Here is a 19501-nt window from a genome sequence, read left to right as displayed (position 1 = left end):
AATATATCAAATAATACAAGGGTAATTTGGTAATTTGATAATCATAAAATATAATATAAATATAAGTGGGAAGAAAGAAAAGAATAAAAAAGGTTTTTCGCACGCGGATAACAATATGATTAAATAAGTTGTCAAATGATTATTTTTTTTTTTAACAAACGATATTATATAGACTAAGGTGGATGGGTGGGCTTAACTTCACAATGGCCTAGCAATAATATGATTCAATCAATCATTTATTAAATATTATTTTCTCTATTTTTAAACATGTTCAAAACATTTTAAGAGGCGTGTAATGCCGGTTATAAAAAAAGGTCTTTCACACACGGATAATAATGTGATTAAATTAATTGTCAAATGATTGTTTTTTTTTTAAATAAACAATTTTATCTACACTAAGGGTGAAGGAGGTAGGCTTAGCCTCACAATAGGCTATTAATAATATGATTTAATCAATTGTTTATTAAATATTATTTTCTTTATTCTTAATGTAAATTCTATAGAAATCGATTTTACTATGTAAATTCAGCTATTTTAATTGGTTTATGAGGGGTTTCTTCTAGCATGATCTAAATTATCCATTTACTTCAAATATTTAACCTTCCTTTTGTGAATTTACGCATATAAATATATTTAAAACGTGTACATTGCGAATAACACGCCGTGGCTAGTAAGACTCAAATTAACAAGGCACACTTAAACTTGTAGGCTTATAGCTCTTCAATCTATAGATACTTGAACAAGGTTAATTTACAGACCTCACACACTGCACAGGTTTATCTGGCATCACCAATCTTCAGTTGTGAGAATACTTTGTTTGTTGCCGTGTCCGATTCATCCACCCCGGAAAAGGTCATATCATCTGGGTTAGCTGTAGAGCTATGGGAAGGAAAATGCTGAACATTTGGCAATACGAATTCTGATGAAGCATTGATTGTGCTGTCCTCGTGGGGCTCTCTATGCTTTGCGGTTTGCTGGAGCTGTAACGCATAGTCCAAGTCCCACAGTACATCATCCATTGTAGGCCTATCACTAGCATCATCTTGCAAGCATTTCTCTGCTGTCTCGATGAATTTTCTTAGCGAGCTAGGATCAATCTGACCCTTGAGTGAAGAATCAACAATCTGTTCAAGCAATCCGTTCTTCTTGCAATTCATTCCCCATTCCGCTAAATTTATTTGCTCATTTGGTAGATTCCTAGCCAGAGCAGGTCTTGCACATAAGACCTCAAGGAGAACAACGCCGAATGAGTAAACATCTGATTTTTCTGTCAACTGTTGAGTCAGTATGTACTCAGGATCTAGGTAACCAAAAGTGCCTTTGACATTTGTGCTGACATGGGTTTCATCAAGTGGACCAGATCTTGAAAGGCCAAAATCAGCAACTTTGGCAACACATTTTGCATCCAACAAGATGTTGGTGGACTTAACATCGCGGTGAATGATGCCTCCGGCTGCACCCTTGTGGAGGTAATGAAGACCCCTTGCTGCACCAATGCAGATTTCAAGTCTTTGCTTCCATGGCAAGCGAGGCAAATTTGATTCATATAAATGTTCTCTCAAGGTCCCCTTTTCCATGAACTCGTAGACCAATATCATCTCAGACCCTTCATCACAGTACCCAATTAAGGAGACAAGATGGCGATGACGAATCCTGGACAAAACCATTATCTCTGTTTCAAACTCTGGAAGCCCTTGACCTGAACTATGTTCATGTCGCTTACCTCGCTTGACAGCTACAATTCTCCCATCTGATAGAGTTCCCCTATAGACGTTCCCAAAGCCACCCTTGCCTATCAGAAATTTTGTGTCAAAGTTGTTCGTTGCTTGCTGAAGTTGAGCAAAAGATATCTTCAACCCAAGATTTAGATAAGTCATAGGGGAGCCAGTAATCGTTCCCTCAGTGACCCTACTGTGGGTACTCCCTCCCCCAAATGCAGGCATTGGTGACCATTCCGAAGTTTCAACATGCTTTGCCTTTCTGTATTTCAAACCGAACAAGAACCCGACAACCAAAATGCAGATAAGAGACAGACCTCCAAGAACTGAACCAACCACAACAGGGACATTTATGCTCTTGTGCTCTTTCATATTTGGAATTTGTGCCAATTCATCCATTATTTCCAACATTTCCAGTCCATTTAGAAAGGAATTGTTAGTGGAAGTTTTTTCTACATTAGGACCTATGCTGATGTTAATGAGTTCAGACTCCTTAGACTCCACCACAAAATCATAGTAGTAAGGTATCGGGTTGACAAACACAGAATTATTGACATTCTTAATGAAGTTTCCATTTGAATACAAGTTAAAAACAATGTCGGCAGCTTGGCCAACAAGGTCACAAAAGTGTGCTCGGACAAGATGTTTAGCATTCCTGCGCACATTAAACGACCAGGTTATGTTGAACGAAGTGGATGGGTTTCTACTACCATTGTTCATTACTTTGGCAGTCTCGTAAACTAAATCTGGGGCAATAAAATAATTAGCAGCAGCAACAAAACCATCATTTTTAGACTCCAAGTACCTAGGCTTCTGTGAGGGTCCAACTTCCCCTACAGGGTTTGAATTCAACAGATAATGATCGTCAGGTTCCCAGTTTCGCCATAGTTTGTCCTCATCTGGTCCGAGTTCATGACCTCCAACATTCACCCTGTAAATTGTATGTAGAACTAATGGGGAACTACTTGGGTAATTCTCAGGGCTGAAATTTGCAGGGGCAAGGAAGACTTCAATGGCATTTACAAATGCAAAAGACAATCCACGAGGAGTAAAGTATATCCTAAATGAGCCAGGATCAATGCCAAGAAAGAACTCATGTATCGTAGAATTGCCACTACTATTCTTAGCAGTGAAATTCTTCAACAGCATGAATCCAGAATTTGAATTATTAGGAAAAGCCGAAACATCAAAAATAGCAGCGGAGAGATTACTTGAGGAAGAGGCGAAAGCCAAGAAATGCAGACGTACATAATAAGTACCGTTTTCAGTGATGTCGAACTTATAGTAGGATTCTTGCTCGAAAATTCTTGCTGTAAGGTAAAGATTCGACTGGTTGCCGCCATTGATACTGCTTGTCGCCTTCGAGTGGAAGAAACGATCTGCAGTGAAGACATGGTTATTGAAGTTGGCATTAGCATTTGACCCACAGTTGATGAAGTACTTATCAGGGGTATCGTAAGCCAACGAGGGAAAGTGAAGGGATGAGAAATGGAGGAGAAAAACAAGCACGGAAAATAGAGGGGGAGGGGTTTTACGGATAGGAAGATTTTCCATGAAAATTTGATGGAGTTGCTGAATTTTGCAAGTGTTTAGGCTATGGAGTTCTATCTGAGTGACCATGCAAATTATTGAAGTACGAAGACTTGGAACAGAAAAAGTGGTGGACTTTGAAGTTGAAATGCCAACCACTTGAATATTCAAGGGACAATAATGGTAGGGTCGTGGAAATACCCTTTATATTTGATAGGCTGTAGATATACAGGAGAGGATATTTTGGGTGCTTTATTTGTTTCTTGTGAAGGACAACCACATCATTGACTGAACTGTCTTCCACTAGCATCAAGTTTGGTGGCTGCTTCTTACTATCCTTTTGCATTTGGATGAGAACAAAGAACTTGACTACATTTACTACATTATTAGGAACCTACCTGGATATTTAATAAATTAGAAGCGAATACAAAAACGAAAACAAAAAGTTAAAAACGAAATAGTTATCCAACAGGGTTGTTGATGAGTCGATATTATATCATATATTTTATCTTATTCTTAATTATAATTTATTGGTTATTTTGGTAGAATTTTGATACTTTATTATATATTCTTAATGTACAACATTCGACTTCTTGTGGAGCAAAAAGTGATCAAACGGATGAATTTTGGAGTGATTTCAATTGGTGGATGTTCGTGAGTATTTCAAGATGATTTTATCAAAATTTCAAATTTTTCTACTAAGCCGTTCGGCCATGGCAATGAAATAAAGGCCCAACGCGCAACTTTTTCAAATTGACGTTTGTGGACATTTTAGGTATTTTAAAGGTCAAAATGGCATATTTTGAGAAAGATTCCTCCTTAGGATTTCTTCAGCTTTCAAAAGAGACATTTTGAGACCAAATTGAAGTGAATTTGATCGACCAAAAGTCGGATTTTTCGAAAAATCCGAATTTGATTTCAAATAAAAGATCTTTTATTTTTTTGGTTTAAGAAAATGAACATCTGATTTTGTGAGAAATTCGAATTTCATTTCAAATAAAGGATCTTTTATTTTCTAGTATTAACAAAAAGAACATCGAAAGTATGACTCATGAAAGGTCCACATCACTGCATGCTAGCTGCAGTCCCACGCAAAACCATTACTTAAAACAAAATGGGTCGGCTCAGTCTGAGAAATTATCTAGAAAGTTACAAAGCTGTAAAGAAAGGAAAACAAAAGAAAAGGACATACATAAGTCTTATATGGTAAATACATGTTTCTTACGATACTCTTATATACATTTTCTCAGATTTTGTTACAGTATGCTAAGAAGTTGCTCTATATATATAATTTTTGAGGAAAACCCTAAAAGATAAATGATTCGGATCGTTAAAATACATTACGGAATATGTTCCACAAAAACATCTGCCAAAAGTTATGTTAAAAAATGACATCACGAATCCATCCAGTATATACATGGGTCGTTTTAACATGTGATTAGGCTAATCATAATCAACACCCACTTTCTAGTTCTATATATATACATGATCAGTCCTAGTATTTGTGGTTGATGCATGTTTTGTTTTGAAATGGGATATATATTGTATACCAATATACCTTATCAATGTTATCACGTAATTACAAATGCATGTAAACTGCTAGTATGCGTATATAAAAAGTGTATGCAGCGACCTAATTCGAAGCTGGTTCCATCGTCTGAATAAATAAAAGAACAAATAAAAAGTACATGATTAGAAAAAGAGACAAGAATTAATACCGTGATTACGATTTCATATATATTCAGATTTCTCTTTAGTTTTAGCTAACAAATGAAGTTAGATATATGTATTCTTCATTGCTCATAAGAGAAAATTTTAGCTGAAACGAGTTCATAAACTATTGTTTCTAAGCAATTTAAAAGAATTTGAAAATAATTAAATCTAGCTTAAAATGACTGAAAGCATTTTTAGTGAAAATGTTTTTTAAACCGATCTTTTGTAAAAATTCAAGTGAATCCTGAAAAATCACCTTTAAGTTGTTCCGATAAGAAACACATACATGATACTTTTTAAAAAAAACACTTAAATTGCTTTTGGAACCTAAAATCAATTTCACCAAAAGCGTTTTTAGTTATTTGAAAACTTCTTTTAAACGAGTCCTATAAATTTTTTTTTAAAAAAAAAAGGAGCAAAAATCTTTTTCGGCCTGCAAAAGGGGCATTTTACCAAATTTCTCAAAGGAATCATAACTAAATAAAAAAGTTTTACTACATAAAACAACCTAAACAAAAGAGAAGAGAGCATCGTTTGCTCTAGACTGATGCAAAAGCAAACTAACTAGGGTGAGATTCTCTCAAAAGCAAAATTTAATTTTGATGTGACATTCATATCGTTACGTATTATTGTCGTAACAATTGATATAGCATGACCTAGGATATAAGATTACTAATTTGATCCACTAGTTATAACATTAGTCGATCAATAATACGATGTAACGGTGTGACACAATAAACCTTATTCAAGTTGACCTGGGTGAAGGTGGATGAGCGGTGCAAAAGCTCTTAAGAGATGGAGGGAAAGATGGGTTGAAAGGAAACAGCTTGGCCCAACAATCGTCAAACGTTTCAGCGACGGCCTTACAACAAGCCGGCCCGACCAGGTCTAATCGGGCGTTGGAGAGCGCATCGTAAATCTGGTCGACGCAGCCTGTTACATGTTGGAGAGGAGCCCAGCACTGTCGGAGCTCTTTCCAGCCGGGCCGACCTGGAAATGTCCTTGTCCTTGGAAGTCCCGACTCCCAGGGGCCGTGCGGCAAGATGGGTAGTGGTGATGCTGCCAGCGGTGCGGTCGACAGTGCTACGCCTATGCTTGCCGCACAAGCCGCGAGCAAGAACAGCATTGAGTATTTTGCTGGGGATTTTGCCGCCATGGTGCTGGGGAGCTTGAGGATCAAGGTTGAAGAATGGGAGATTTTAATAGTTTATTATTTTTATGTGAAAATTTTGAAACGTTTAATGTGAATTTATGAAACTGAAATTTGCTTAAAGAATCTCTTCAGTTAGAGTGATGATCTTATCACTGCATTTAAAATTAATCAGTTTTTATTCTTTAATAAAATAGAAAAACTTAAAAATAAGTTTCAGAACAAAGGGATTTATCACACGATAGTGGACAGAGAGGTACTGAAATGCATCTATAAACTTTTTCGACCCCCGAAAAACTAGATTGCCATAACTTGGCCACCAGCTGATCAGCCTGGTCCCTTTTTTTTCAAAACAAGGGGATTTACTATTATGCAACATGTATTAACTACATATCAATTTTGATTATATAAGCGTTTTTTGGAGAAGTATCACTCATGTGCTTCTTCAAAAAGCACTTCCAAGATTTTTTTCAGGAAGGATTTAAAATTTCGAAAAACAATTATATTTCTTTCAAATAAAAGCACATGTTACGGAAATGCTTATGATGAAAGTGCTTCTTATAAAAACGATACCGAGCGAGCCTCAGTGAATCAAAGCCCAATACTACTTAGCAGGCCCAATCCAAAACGTATAAAATACGCAGTGGATATCAAAAGTGAAGGAAATTTGAGAGAGCAGAAATGCTGAGACGAAAGCCAACCAAGATCGAACTCAAAATCGAAGACAAAGACGAACTCGAAGAAGCTCGCAAGCTACGCGCCGCCGCCTCGTCCACCACAACCACAACCACCGCCGCCACTACTCTCCTCCACCACCTCGACCGCGCCAAAGACGCCTCCTCCAAAACGCACCGCATCGGCCTCCCTCAGTAATCGAAGCTCGAACGCCCTCAAAAAACCTTCATGTCTCAAATCCCCAAAGCTCTGATGGAAGTCGAGGTCAAGCTCAGGCTCCTCGACGCTGCCGCTCACCGCCAAGTCACCACCCTCCTGGCGCCATTCCTCGTCGCCACGCACCGCCAAGAGAATTTCTTTTTCGACGGCTCCAAAGCCGAGCTCTCGGCCCGCCTAGCCGTTCTCCGGCTACGATTCTCCGACAGGAGTCCTCTCTGCGCCGTGACGCTCAAGGCGCGGGCGGTGCTTGTCGATGGCATTAGCCGAGTGGAGGAGGACGAGGAGGAGCTTGATCACTCGATCGGGCGGGCCTGCGTCGCCGAGCCGGATAAGCTGATGGCCGCGGAGTCTAGGGTTTTGAGGAGGGTGAGGGAGGAATTTGGGGTTTTAGGGTTTGTGGGATTGGGAGGATTTAGGAATGTGAGGGATGTGTATGATTGGAAGGGCTTGAAATTGGAGGTGGATGAGACTAAGTATGATTTTGGTACTTGTTACGAAATTGAGTGTGAGAGTGCTGACCCTGAAGGAGTGAAGGTGGTGCTTGAGGACTTTTTGAAGGAAAATGGGGTTCGGTATTCCTACTCCGAAGTGTCAAAGTTTGCGACTTTTCGAGCTGGGAAGCTGCCCGTTGCTGAGTGAATGTGGTAAGTTTTGTGATTGAATTGTGTTTGGAAATTTCTGTTCTTTCTTGATTGAATACTTATGATGTGATCTTACAATGTGGGGTTGTGAGGAATTTTGATTGCAACAAATTTGAATTTGGTGACTTTGTGGTAGAATCATGTGTGTGGATGTTTATTATTGAGATGGCATTGTTGTTTAAGTGATTGAAGCTTTCGTGGGTATGGCCGAATATGGATTTCCCTTCGATTTTGTGTCGATTATACGAAATGAACTCTTTAAAATGCTGATATCGCATTGTTGTCTGATCAATTAAGTAAAGATCAAGTTAGTGCAGGATTCGCTTCTCAGCTTTAATTCAAGTATGATCATTTCATTGTTGAGTTTTTAAGATTTCTTTCAACGAGCGGAAAATCGTTGTTTGCTTTCAAACTAGAAGGAGATGAAAAAGGCAACAACGAGTTCGATAATTTTACCCTTTCTATTTCCTGGTCCGCCATGCCTAGACTAAGACTTCAACCCCAGTACCCTTGAACCCAGTTGTTTTTTGTAGTTTTAGATGATTCAAATATTTCTTTTATTCGCAAATGTCATAATATCTTGCTTAACCTAAATTATCAACCTTCGAATCTATATATGCATAGTTCTTCCTCGTCCTCAGCGATGCTAGTCTGACTATGTGATACTCATTGATGGTATTGTAGCCAACCATGTTCCTTCTCTTTTAAACTTAAAAAGATTTGATGGTTGAATGCGAATTCATGTTTTCGAAAGCTGTGGCTGAGCATTTCCTTTCAGTTTTAAAGACCGTTGACGGGCCTTGCAGAATGTGGTCTATGTATGCATCTTTCCCATGGAACTCTGCAAATGCTGGATGCCTTTTATTAACGTTTGTTGTTGCATACCCATTACTTTGTAGGTTATTCAGCGGAGCGCAATTGGAGTCTCAGTCGGGAGAAATTCTGCGATGAATCAAAGGATGAGGACGTCTCCAAATCCTCGAGATCACTGTACTCTGCTTCTGTTCCGAACTTCATCTTCTCATTCTATTGTCATAGAACTCCGATACTTTCTTAACTCAAGGACGTCGGTAAATTCCATTGTTTGTAATAAATTGCACTAATGTCACGTTATATGTTTTTGTAGCGTAAATTGTTCATCGTTAACATGATATGTGCAAGCTCTGAGAGCGCGTTTGATTGAATGGACTGGGACTAGGATTGGACTATTTAGCACTAATCCCAGCCTAGATCAAACGTAGGCATATTAGCAACTAGGGATGCAACTCGGGCGGGTTGGAAGGTCAACCCAATCCTATCCTAACTTTTACAATTCGAGCTCTGATTCGGGTTTGGTTTCATTTGGGTTCATTTGGGTTCATTTGGACTCAAGTTTAATTGGGTTGGGTTCGGGATGTCCATTTTTTTCAAGTTTAATCTTATAACAACTTAGTTTATAAGAATTCCTAAAAAATTTAAGCCAAGTAGCATTAAAGCTAGCTAACTTTAATTTCATAAATTCATCTACTATAAAGCTTTAGGATTTGGAGACTACAAATATAGATTGACTAATCAAAGCTTCTTATTCCCTTAAAGCTTAAGTAATTATAAAGGGTAATTTATTAAAAATATGTATAGAAAGCCCGTTAGTTTTTAGACTTGGCTCACTTCGGTGTAGTATGAGCATTAATTGATATTGGTTACAATCTGATTAGATTAGGTCTGGTTAGTTGGGTTAGGTTGGGTTGGGGATGGACGAACAAATAATCGACCAAACTCAACCAAAACAATGAACGGGTTGAAATTGAGTTGGATTCGAGCAGATTATAACTAAAAAAAACCCATTTGTGCGGGTTTAGAGTCGAGTTGACTATGAACCGGTTCTGATTGGTTCAACCCAAGTTGCACTTCTATTAGCAACTAACTGTTGGTGGAATGAACAGCTACTGTAGGTGATCACAATGTTTGTATCTCTCTCATCACATGCACATCTTTCGTTTCACCAACATCAAGTGCGAGTAATGATAGACCCGCCCCCGAGGGAAGAAAGTGTTGAAGAAACAGATGGTTCCTTTCAAGACGACGATCTCCGGGACAGCTCAAGAACCAGTTGGTTTCTCCAAGACAGCAAACAAGAGAAGAAAGAAACGGTTGGTTTCTTTCAATTTTATGAATCCCAAACTTATATAAATCAATCGAAGAGGTTTAACACAACATACGAAGATTCTCAACGCGACATCAAAGACGTCTACTGATTCTCATACGAGAACAATGTATCTCGACGATAACTAATAACATCTGCGGTTCATCAAGGACAAGGAATGTAAATTCTACTCCGATCAAACTGACAAGCTAAATTATGCCTCACTACTTCATAACTCCTTACCGAAACCGAAACAACACAATGGCAAAGCACGACTGGCTCCTCTTCTCACTTCCTCTTCTTAGCAGGTGGCTGTGGAATCTCGTCGTCCTCTTCTTCCTCTTCTTCTCCATCCTCATCTTCATCATCGTCATCATCACCATCGTCATCATCATTGTCTTCTTCATCATCATCCTCATCGCTGCCTCCGTTGCCATTGGCTTCAGGATCATCCTCTGGATCCCCTTCTTTATCTGCCCCTTCGTCACCTGAGAAGTCCTCATCTCCTGCATCATCATCCTCCGGGTCATCCACCTCCTCATCATCTTCATCCTCGTTGTCATCCTCTGTATCACTAGCATCTTTGTTTTCCGCACCCGGTTTTTCCACTTTGAGAAGTTCTTCAAAAGGAAACCTGAAGAAGGAAGCAACAGTCACCAACTTAGATTCGATTATACCCTCAAAAACCATTGATGCTGGTATTGGATGAACAGAATAACAATTTCATTACCTTCCTGTGATTGCAGTCAATTCCGGTGACATATTGATACCATTCATCAGTGCCCCAGTCTGAAACAGCGATAACTAGTGTTGGTGAACAGCTTTTAAAAAGAGAAAGTAACAAATAACACAAGGCTTTCGTTTTCCATAAACATGCATGTCCCAGTTCATAAAATGGATTCTAAAACGGCATTTAGGCATGCGGCTCATAATGTAGCAGGCGACGCCCAGCAAACCAAAACAAGTTTGCAAAACATACTTCATAGCTTATCAACAATGGTACAATACCAAATCCGGTCAACAGCAAAATAGAAATCCCAATACAAGGCATACAACACTCCATAATATGATAAACTAAACAAACCTTAGCCAGATGTTCAAAACTAAAACTACCGAAATATGTGGTCAATGTAAAATCCGGTGCTACAGCCCAACAACAATTACATTTATACAGTGTTAGGAAAGTTGGATAGTGCTGCGTTGTTATCTTAAACGCAGAAATGGTAACACCATATATGCAATGTATGCGCAAATTTCTTTGCGGCAATACTCTGTTCTCATGACGGGGTCTAAATTAGGTCGTTTTAGTAATCTACTGTTCTAAGTTTATAAGTATGAAAAGGAATTATGACTGCTCATTGTATTAATTTACAAAATGTAGAATAATTCATGAACTTAAAATAGAAATCACGGCATATGAAAAAGATTAAAAATTTGTGTGAGCTAAAACCAACCAGAAACCAAGAGCATTAGGAAAACAATGAAAGCGAACGATTCACAAGAAAAACCAACTAGAAACCAAGAACATTAGGAAAAGAGCGTCAAGAAGTTTGTAACATTACATCGAAGCAATTAGTTTCTACACAAAATTTCGACAAACAATCCAAAAGAAAGCAACTTTAACACAATGCTACATTAAAAAAATAGAATGAAAGCAAACGATTAACAAGAAAAACCCAGATTCTCCAGAAGCTGACTGAAATAAATACAAGTTTTAAGACAGCATACAATCAATAATACAAAGTGCTTTTCTAAAAAATAAAAAAATAAAGATAAGCAGAAAAAGGGCTTTTCTCCCCCAAACAACCTAATACATAAAACTACCAAATTCCATCCCTTAAATTTATCAAAAATAAATAAAAATTCTAATTTCAAATTTCAAAACCATTGGTAAAAGCCAAAAAAAAAAAAAAAAAAGCCCCAAATTCTGAAATAATAGTTCAGTAAAAAAGCTGCAGATTTTTTAGATCTCGAGCAGTAAAAAGTAAAAAACACAACAAAAGCTTGAAACTTTGACACTTCAATCCATGTCACAATTTTACACACACAAAATTATGAACAAATAAGAGCAATTTAAGAGAGACAGAAGTATACCGCAAGGAGCAGCAGAGCAATGGAGTTGCGAGCAGCAACGACAGTGTCGCCCACCATTGCTTCCAAAAGAGAGCCAACCCAGATGCCCTTTTTCTCAGAGGCGCACAACTCCATCTTCTTCGCTGCAAAAAAAAAAACCTCAAAAATAGACAAAAAATCAGAGCAAAAATTGCACAAACAGAGATAGAGAGATACACAGAGAGAGAAAGTGTGTGTGTGAGGAGAGAGAGAAGGAGAAAGGGACGGATAATTTTGAAGGGTTTTCTGGGTTCGGGCTAAAATGTCTGGTCCAGTGGGGGAGAAGGTAAACCCACTGAGGCTTTGTCCGGTTAGGGTTTTTTGGTCTCTGAAATTTCTACTGCCACCACGGTAGATTTATATCTGCTGACTAATTGCTGATTAGGTAATTTTATCGGTCGCTTGGGTAAATTTTGCGTTGACTTATTGGGTATTGCGAAGGTCATGGAAGCATAGAGATCTTTCTGAATCCCATTGTCTCGCGTTTAAAGATGAGGCAATTCGGATCATTTAAATAAAAAAGTATTACTTGAATACTTACAAAATAAATAGAAATTTCTACTTAAAACTCTTAGTATTTAAATAGAAACTCCGTCTCCAACTGCCAAACCAAGCGGTCCAGGCCCGTCTCCAGGAGCGTTAAATGATACAGGATAATTCAGTTCAACATTGCTTTTGGGTTGGACTAGATTGCATAATGAACCAACTATAATAATGTTGTTACTATCTTACCATTCCCAAGAATCAAACCAAGATCTTATACTTTCAAGTACAGGTTAACATGTCACACTTTTACTACGTGATATATCTTCATGTGTTATACAAGCGAACAAAGTATTTAATATGTCACTTTTGCCACATGATATATTTTCACACTTGGGATATTGATTGACTTTATATTTGGTAATTAGGCTAAAATATCAGTTGTAAAATAAATAAAAAGTGGAAAACAAAATGGGAAATGTCGAACAAAAATTTAGAACAAATGTTTGAAAATGTTTTTAAAATGGTTAAAAATGAAAATATTTTTGTGACTAATTCTTAATAAAAATATAAGTGAATTATAGAAAAGTACTTGAAGTGCTTGTTACAAGAAACACTTAACTAGTGTTTTATGCAAAAAAACACTTCAAGTGTCTTTGAAATCCAAAAACATTCTTCTTAGAAGTGCTTTGGGTTTTTTTAAAAGCGACTCAAATCGAGCTTAATGTTTTTAGGTAGTAAAAAATAGCCCATGTGATACAAAAATTAGGATTAAACTATTAGAGTGAAGTAGGATTTAGCTCCAAATTTATATATTTTGTGTAACTCTTCATTAATTATCAGTATGTGAACATACATATGATATTAACTTTACCTTTTTAGCCTCACCTGCTAACAATTAATAAAAAATTAACAAAACTTTAAATTTTAAGCTTAAATGTAACATCCCATATCGCCCAGGGGAGTGATCTTTAAATGTATATTCTCATCCCTACCTAGCACAATGCCTTTTGAGAGCTCACTGGCTTCGGGTTCCGACGGAACTCCGAAGTTAAGCGAGAAGGGGGCTAGAGCACTCCCATGATGAGTGACCCACTGAGAAGTTACTCGTGAGTTTCCAGAAACAAAGCTGTGAGGGCATGGTGATGAGTGATCCACTGAGAAGTTATTCTTGAGTTCCCAGAAACAAAACCGTGAGGGCATGGTCGGGGCCCAAAACGGACAATATCGTGCTACGGTGGTGGAGCGGACCCGAGAAGTGGACCGGGCCCGGGAAGTGGTCTGCCTTGGGCCCGGGAAGTGGTCCGCCTTGGGGGGATGTGACATTAAATACTAATAAATATGCAAAATTTAAATCTTAATTTTTTTATTTTCCAAATACGTTATGATTACATTACTAAAAATCCAATTAGTCCAAAAATGAAATATTGGAATTTGACCAATGATAATCCATAGGCAAATCATTTGGCTTCTTCTTCTCTCTCCGTCTCGCTCTCCACCACCCCAGTCAACACGGCCGGCTTCGCTGAAAAACCCTAAATTCCCAACCCCCAATTCGATTGATTTATTTAATCGCAAATTGAAGGTCAACGAAACCAAATAAAAGCCAGCTCCGCCGGTCGTGCTGCTCAATTTTTGGTTTTTGCCCGTAGATATGTCGTCGGAGATCGAGGTCGTCGAGGATGAGGTCCAAACCGGTGATCCTGGATCCGTCTCTGCCAATTCAACGAACAACAATGGCGACGCTAATCGGATTGGGGAAGAGAGTCTGCGAAACGATGTGTATACGGCGGCTGCGTATGGGGATTTGGAGAAGCTTCAGAGATTGGTGGAGTGTGAGGGTTGCTCTGTTTCCGAGACCGATGGTCTCGGCTACTATGCCCTCCAGTGGGCCGCTCTCAACAACCGCACTGCCGCCGCCCAGTATATTATTGAGGTGAGGGTTCTTCATGCACTCTCTGCTCCCAATTTTTATTTGTTTTTGCATTTCCATGGAGTTAGGTGAATTGGGTTTTCTTTGTTTCGATGGGTTTATGAAATGTGCTTAAGTTGGTTATGCGAATCCGAGATTTCGTATTCATTCGAGGAGTTGTAGATAAATTCTGTGCTACTTGGTTAACTAAAAATCCAACCTTTTTCTCATAATTCTTCTCTTCTATCTTAAGAAATGGAAAAAGAAACCGAGAAATGAAATTTTCGTTCTATAGATTTTTGCTTTAGAATGACCATTTCGTACGAGAAAAAGGTGAAATTTAGCATTGGATAGGTTGCTATTGGTTTTTCTTGATGTTATTTATGATTGTTGCTGTTTTTTATTGAAAACAAAATCGTATCCAGGATAAGTTTGTATAACAAGTATGTTACTTGGGTTTGTTAAATGCCAGCATGGAGGAGATGTGAATGCCACAGATCATACGGGGCAAACAGCATTACACTGGAGTGCGGTGCGTGGTGCAATCCAGGTTGCGGAGCTATTACTCCAAGAGGGTGCTCGGGTGAATGCTGTCGATATGTATGGCTATCAGGTCAGTTTTACTTCATGCTCCAATTCACAATCCTAACTAACCCTGCTTAAGAAAATAGTATGGTTTGTTGATTATGGATTTTGGGAGAGAAAATTGGTATGTAAAGCTTCTCACCAGCATCTGTATTCATATCTGTATCTTAGTATCAGCGAGTCTATGTACGATATTCGCATTGTAAAATGGAATTTTCATGTAGTTATTCCATAAACTAAAGATTTTTGGGTCATGTGTGTTGCTAGTAATTTTGATCAATTTTAGTCAAATCCAATATTAGCAACCAGCAGCTAATCATTTTCTTCAGTTGTGGCTACTGAAAGACATGACATGTAGTGATACAATGTAACAATATTAAACTGAAAGTGGATAACTCAAATTTACGTTGTTTCGCACGCTTGTTTTGTGTTAGGCTCACGGTTTTGCTAAAAGCTTTAGGGCCCCATTTTGACCTATAAGTTGGCTGAAAGAGCCTGAAACATAACTGATCAAATTTGATATGATCACAGACTACACATGTTGCGGCTCAATATGGTCAGACAGCTTTCCTGTACCATATTGTTTCAAAATGGAATGCTGACCCTGATGTGCCTGATAATGACGGGAGAAGCCCTTTACACTGGTATGTGACAATATTATATTTTGATTTCTTGTGAATAGTAACTACTTCCCTACCCCTTTCCAGTGATATGTTATATTTTCTACATGGAAAATGTGCACTATGTTTCTGCTTTTATCATGTAAATTTGATTCACTCTTTTCCTTTTGTGTTTAGGGCTGCTTATAAAGGTTTTGCTGATTGTATACGTCTTCTTTTATTTCTGGATGCATATAAAGGACGCCAAGATAAGGAGGGTTAGTACCATCTCCGTTCCATTATTATATGACTAGGTTATAGATGCTGAAATGTGCTTTTGTTTCACCTATTATGCAAAATTATTAATTCATTACCTTTTTTTGTGACTTCAGGTTGCACTCCTTTGCATTGGGCTGCTATCAGGGGTAACTTGGAGGCATGTACAGTGTTGGTACAGGCTGGAAAGAAGGACGACTTAATGGTTACAGACAACACTGGCCTTACACCAGCACAACTTGCCGCTGATAAGAATCACAGACAAGTTGCCTTTTTCCTTGTAGGTGTTCCATAACCAAACACTTTTAACATTGGTTAGTAATGTTCTTATTTGTTCAATGAATTTGAGGACTTAAGTTTTCAAGCTGTGCAATGATCTGATGAATCCTTTAAACTTTTGATCGGTTCTTTTCTGGGACTTTTATGTTTAGAAAGAATGCCTCGTAATATCTAACGAGTGGAGAATATTGGTTTTGTTGTTTTCTTCTGTTCTCACTATAGTTTTATTTATAGACTTAACAGGAAGTTCCTAGATGTTTTTCTTTTTTAGTCTGGTGCTTCTATTCGGTTTGAGCCTTACATATAATGTGTATACAGTTGAATTCGTAAATGAAAGAATGGAAAGAACTGATCATGCTCTGATAAATTTGATTATGTAGGGGAATGCTAGAAGACTGCTTGACAAACGCTGTGATGGGAACAGTCGTCTTGGAAGAATTTCAAAACTAGGACTTGCGCCACTACTTTGGTGTATAATCTTTGTGCTCCTGGTGACCTATACTCATTCTGTCATTATGGGTATCTGCCCTGAACTTTATATGAAACTTCAGTATGTGCCCTTAATGTCAGGATTATACAATACTTATACCGACTCCTCTCCCCCTGTCCAACTTTGTTGCAGCACCAAGTCTGCCAAAATTAACAGCTGGATCAGTTTTTGTTGCATGGCTAGGAGTTTTCCTAGCAACATCCGGGCTTGTTATGTTCTATAGATGCAGCAGGTACGACATAGAGAATTTCTGAGTTCTATGATGTTAATTGCCTACATGTTAAGCATTCACTCTCTGATTATCAGACTTGTGGAGTTTTGTTGATACTTTAGCTGGCTGTAGACTGACTGCAATGATGGAAATAATTCACGTTTTAATAATTCATGTTTTGTCTTGCACACACACACACACACACACACATCGTTTTGGGGATGTATGCATAGATATTATGGTGCCATCTAGAGCAATGTCACTTAATTAAATGTTTGGTTGATTATTTTTTTTAATTGCTCTTATTGCAGCAAGGATCCAGGTTACATCCGAATGAATGTCCATGATTCACAAAATATGAAAGATGATGTTTGTACCGTACCTTTCTTCATCTTATCTTATTTCCACCTTCTTTCTGCATAATATTTTAATCCATCTCAGGCTGTTCCACTTAGGATTTCTTACAGTTAAGCTTATTATTATGACTGTCATATCATAGATAAGAATCATAATGTGCTCTTGACTTGCCGTATGTTAACATTGGTTTCTCATCTTTTTAACAGGAGCCTCTTTTGAAGATTGAGATAAATAATCCTGCCTTGCTAGCTGGTAATTGGTCTCAGCTCTGTGCAACGTGCAAGGTACTATTGGTTGCCTACTGTGGTACTTATATATGACCCTTTTATGTTCTTAGAACATATCACCTAACATACTTGCTGGCGTTGTCATCAGATTGTCAGGCCTCTTCGTGCAAAGCACTGTCCAACTTGTGATCGTTGTGTTGAACAATTTGACCACCATTGCCCCTGGGTATCCAATTGCATTGGCAAGGTGCAATGACATAAGTTTTGGTGTTCTGGATTGTTTTTCCAACTTTTTCATGTTATATTAGTTTAATCTATTTTCTCTTTTTTTCATGCTGTGCAGAAAAACAAGTGGGATTTCTTTGCTTTCCTTGTTCTGGAAGTTTTGGCGATGGTGTTTACTGGAGGGGTTACTCTTATGAGTATGTTCCAGTCTTTTTCCAACTCTGTTTTCTGAAGTTTCTCTAGGCATAGAATCGTTTGCATGGCCATATGTGCTTCAACCCGCTAAAGGAGATTAATTTTCTTCTTTCAGGAGTTTCGAGCGATCCATTGTGTCCATCTTCTTTTGGAGCATGGATCAATTTTGTTGCTACTAGACATGTGGGTGCTCTTTCATTTTTTATAATGGATTTCTTCCTCTTCTTTGGCGTGGTGGTTTTGACCGTTGTCCAAGCTTCTCAGGTAAATTTTCTTTTTAAAATTGAGTTGCTCAATATGAAAACGAAAAAAACCAATATCGAAGACTGTTCTGTTCTGATCTGATCTGATCTGATCGGAAAAGTATAAATATTTCCAGATATTTTTCTCCCCACAACAGCAGCTCTGTGTAAAGAGTGTCTTAGCGATTTGTTAGTCAATAATCTCTCTTGTTACAGATATCACGGAACATTACAACTAACGAAATGGCAAACATGATGCGCTATAACTACCTTCGAGGCCCAGGTGGTAGGTTCAGAAATCCATTCGATCATGGGATAAGGAAGAATTGTTCGGATTTCTTGATCAAGGGTTACAACGAAGATGTGGAACACATTGAAGAACCGGCTCATGATGAGGAGGGAATTGGGATGAGGGATATAAATTCTTCAAACTTGCAGAAAGGGGACGCCTATTCTCACCGCACAAACGGCAACAGTCACGCTGCAATCGATGTAAATTCTAATTCAACACCACATCACGGTCACGTTCATTCTGCCCATTGCAGCCATAGTAACAACCACGGGAAATCGAAAACTGAAAACATTCCGGTAGGATTGGGTCTTGGCCTGGGACGGAACAGTGCCCGGTCTGTTGTAGCTTCATGATAGTAATTTTGATGGCCTGAGTGTAGCTGAAGAGCTGTTGTGTATTATAATCATATTTTTACTTCAGCTTTTTTTGTAAGTGATTGTCACTCCTTATAAAAGCAGGTCCATGAAATTTGTTTGATTGATCCTTTTTCCCTGAGTTATTCAGCTTTTTTTGCAAGTGATTGTCGCTCCTTAAAAAAGCAGTTCCACGAAGTTTGTTTAGATTGAATCCTTTTTCCCTGAGTTATGTGAGATCTTGGTTGGTGAGCACTACACCATAACGAATGATACGTCGTGATTTGGTTTCAAATTTCATGAAGTTCGATTTAGTTTACCTTGGTTCTGTATTTAGCATTCGTTTGAGACTGCTTTTGTAGGAGCTCTTTTGCTCACAAGTGCTTTTAACGAAACCCAAAGTTCTTCAAGCACTTTTATGTGCTTCTACGGGACTGCCTCATAAACCCTAGATAAGGTCAAGACATTGACAAGATGACAAAAGTTTCATCATTTATTATTATTCTTTTAATAAAGTTTGATTAATTTGACAATTCATTCCTAATTTTCTTAATAATTTTGTCCCTTGTTAATCCAAAATTACCAAAATGCCTAATTTTCTTAATAATTTAGAGGTCGCACTTGGTGTGATGGCAAGTGCCTTCGCCCATGAGCGGTAGATCTCGGGTTCGAGACTTGGGAGCAGCCTCTCCATAAATGGGGGTAAGGCTAGCCGACATTCACCTCTCCCAAACCCTGCGTAAAGCGGGAGCCTTGTGCACTGGGTACGACAAATTTCGTTTTATGTCTGATTTTTATTCTGCTTTCACCGACGCTTGGTTGAGGCAGGTTTAGGAAAACAAGGGGCTTCCACTAACCCACCTACAATAAATTGAAATCTGAATGAATCATGTCA

At 38.3% G+C, this 19501-nt stretch overlaps 4 protein-coding genes across 5 annotated transcripts; 2 read left to right on the top strand and 2 right to left on the bottom strand.

Annotated features, from left to right (window-relative positions):
* Window positions 1–605: 605 nt before the first annotated feature.
* Window positions 606–3409, bottom strand: LOC103451923 (probable receptor-like protein kinase At2g23200). The gene is made up of 2 exons (XM_070813766.1): window positions 2524–3409; window positions 606–2373 (listed from the first exon to the last, which is right to left on the bottom strand). The coding sequence occupies exons 1-2, from the start codon at window positions 3336–3338 to the stop codon at window positions 777–779; spliced, it is 2412 nt and encodes an 803-aa protein (XP_070669867.1). The 5' UTR covers window positions 3339–3409; the 3' UTR covers window positions 606–776.
* A 3333-nt stretch (window positions 3410–6742) lies between these two features.
* LOC103426573 (triphosphate tunnel metalloenzyme 3-like) lies at window positions 6743–8792 on the top strand. 2 transcript variants are annotated; one of them, XM_008364662.4, is made up of 2 exons: window positions 6743–7649; window positions 8546–8792. In XM_008364662.4, exon 1 carries the CDS (start codon window positions 7015–7017, stop codon window positions 7642–7644), a length of 630 nt encoding a protein of 209 aa, XP_008362884.2. In that variant the 5' UTR covers window positions 6743–7014; the 3' UTR covers window positions 7645–7649; window positions 8546–8792. The 2 variants fall into 2 exon arrangements, with proteins under 2 accessions (XP_008362884.2, XP_070661389.1); XM_070805288.1 differs by having other exon boundaries at window positions 6773–7649; window positions 8331–8792.
* Window positions 8793–9790: 998 nt separating this feature from the next.
* LOC103426572 (uncharacterized) lies at window positions 9791–12425 on the bottom strand. The gene is made up of 3 exons (XM_008364661.3): window positions 11863–12425; window positions 10499–10557; window positions 9791–10402 (listed from the first exon to the last, which is right to left on the bottom strand). Exons 1-3 carry the CDS (start codon window positions 11974–11976, stop codon window positions 10057–10059), a joined length of 519 nt encoding a protein of 172 aa, XP_008362883.2. The 5' UTR covers window positions 11977–12425; the 3' UTR covers window positions 9791–10056.
* A 1297-nt stretch (window positions 12426–13722) lies between these two features.
* Window positions 13723–18728, top strand: LOC103406708 (protein S-acyltransferase 24). Its single transcript, XM_008345699.4, has 13 exons — window positions 13723–14299; window positions 14748–14888; window positions 15392–15504; window positions 15658–15737; window positions 15852–16015; window positions 16395–16533; window positions 16637–16736; window positions 17027–17084; window positions 17279–17356; window positions 17448–17546; window positions 17643–17721; window positions 17835–17983; window positions 18178–18728. The coding sequence occupies exons 1-13, from the start codon at window positions 14018–14020 to the stop codon at window positions 18604–18606; spliced, it is 1911 nt and encodes a 636-aa protein (XP_008343921.2). The 5' UTR covers window positions 13723–14017; the 3' UTR covers window positions 18607–18728.
* The last annotated feature ends 773 nt before the right edge of the window (window positions 18729–19501 follow it).

The sequence above is a fragment of the Malus domestica genome, chromosome 02, assembly GCF_042453785.1.
Source record: "Malus domestica chromosome 02, GDT2T_hap1".
NCBI lineage: Eukaryota > Viridiplantae > Streptophyta > Magnoliopsida > Rosales > Rosaceae > Malus > Malus domestica.
This window is presented reverse-complemented; position numbering and strand designations above follow the sequence as displayed.

What these genes read in the sequence shown, in the direction of transcription:
- LOC103451923 (XM_070813766.1), bottom strand. Translation starts at nt 3,338, where the DNA reads ATGGTCACTCAGATAGAACTCCATAGCCTAAACACTTGCAAAATTCAG. An exon ending in GGACCCTCACAGAAGCCTAG is followed by an intron (nt 2,374 to 2,523) that starts GTACTTGGAGTC and finishes TAATGTGCGCAG; the next exon opens with GAATGCTAAACATCTTGTCC.
- LOC103426573 (XM_008364662.4), top strand. Translation starts at nt 7,015, where the DNA reads ATGTCTCAAATCCCCAAAGCTCTGATGGAAGTCGAGGTCAAGCTCAGG.
- LOC103426572 (XM_008364661.3), bottom strand. Translation starts at nt 11,976, where the DNA reads ATGGAGTTGTGCGCCTCTGAGAAAAAGGGCATCTGGGTTGGCTCTCTT. An exon ending in TTGCTCTGCTGCTCCTTGCG is followed by an intron (nt 10,558 to 11,862) that starts GTATACTTCTGT and finishes TCGCTGTTTCAG; the next exon opens with ACTGGGGCACTGATGAATGG. An exon ending in TTGACTGCAATCACAGGAAG is followed by an intron (nt 10,403 to 10,498) that starts GTAATGAAATTG and finishes TTCCTTCTTCAG; the next exon opens with GTTTCCTTTTGAAGAACTTC.
- LOC103406708 (XM_008345699.4), top strand. Translation starts at nt 14,018, where the DNA reads ATGTCGTCGGAGATCGAGGTCGTCGAGGATGAGGTCCAAACCGGTGAT. An exon ending in GGGAGAAGCCCTTTACACTG is followed by an intron (nt 15,505 to 15,657) that starts GTATGTGACAAT and finishes TTTTGTGTTTAG; the next exon opens with GGCTGCTTATAAAGGTTTTG. An exon ending in TACTCATTCTGTCATTATGG is followed by an intron (nt 16,534 to 16,636) that starts GTATCTGCCCTG and finishes ACTTTGTTGCAG; the next exon opens with CACCAAGTCTGCCAAAATTA.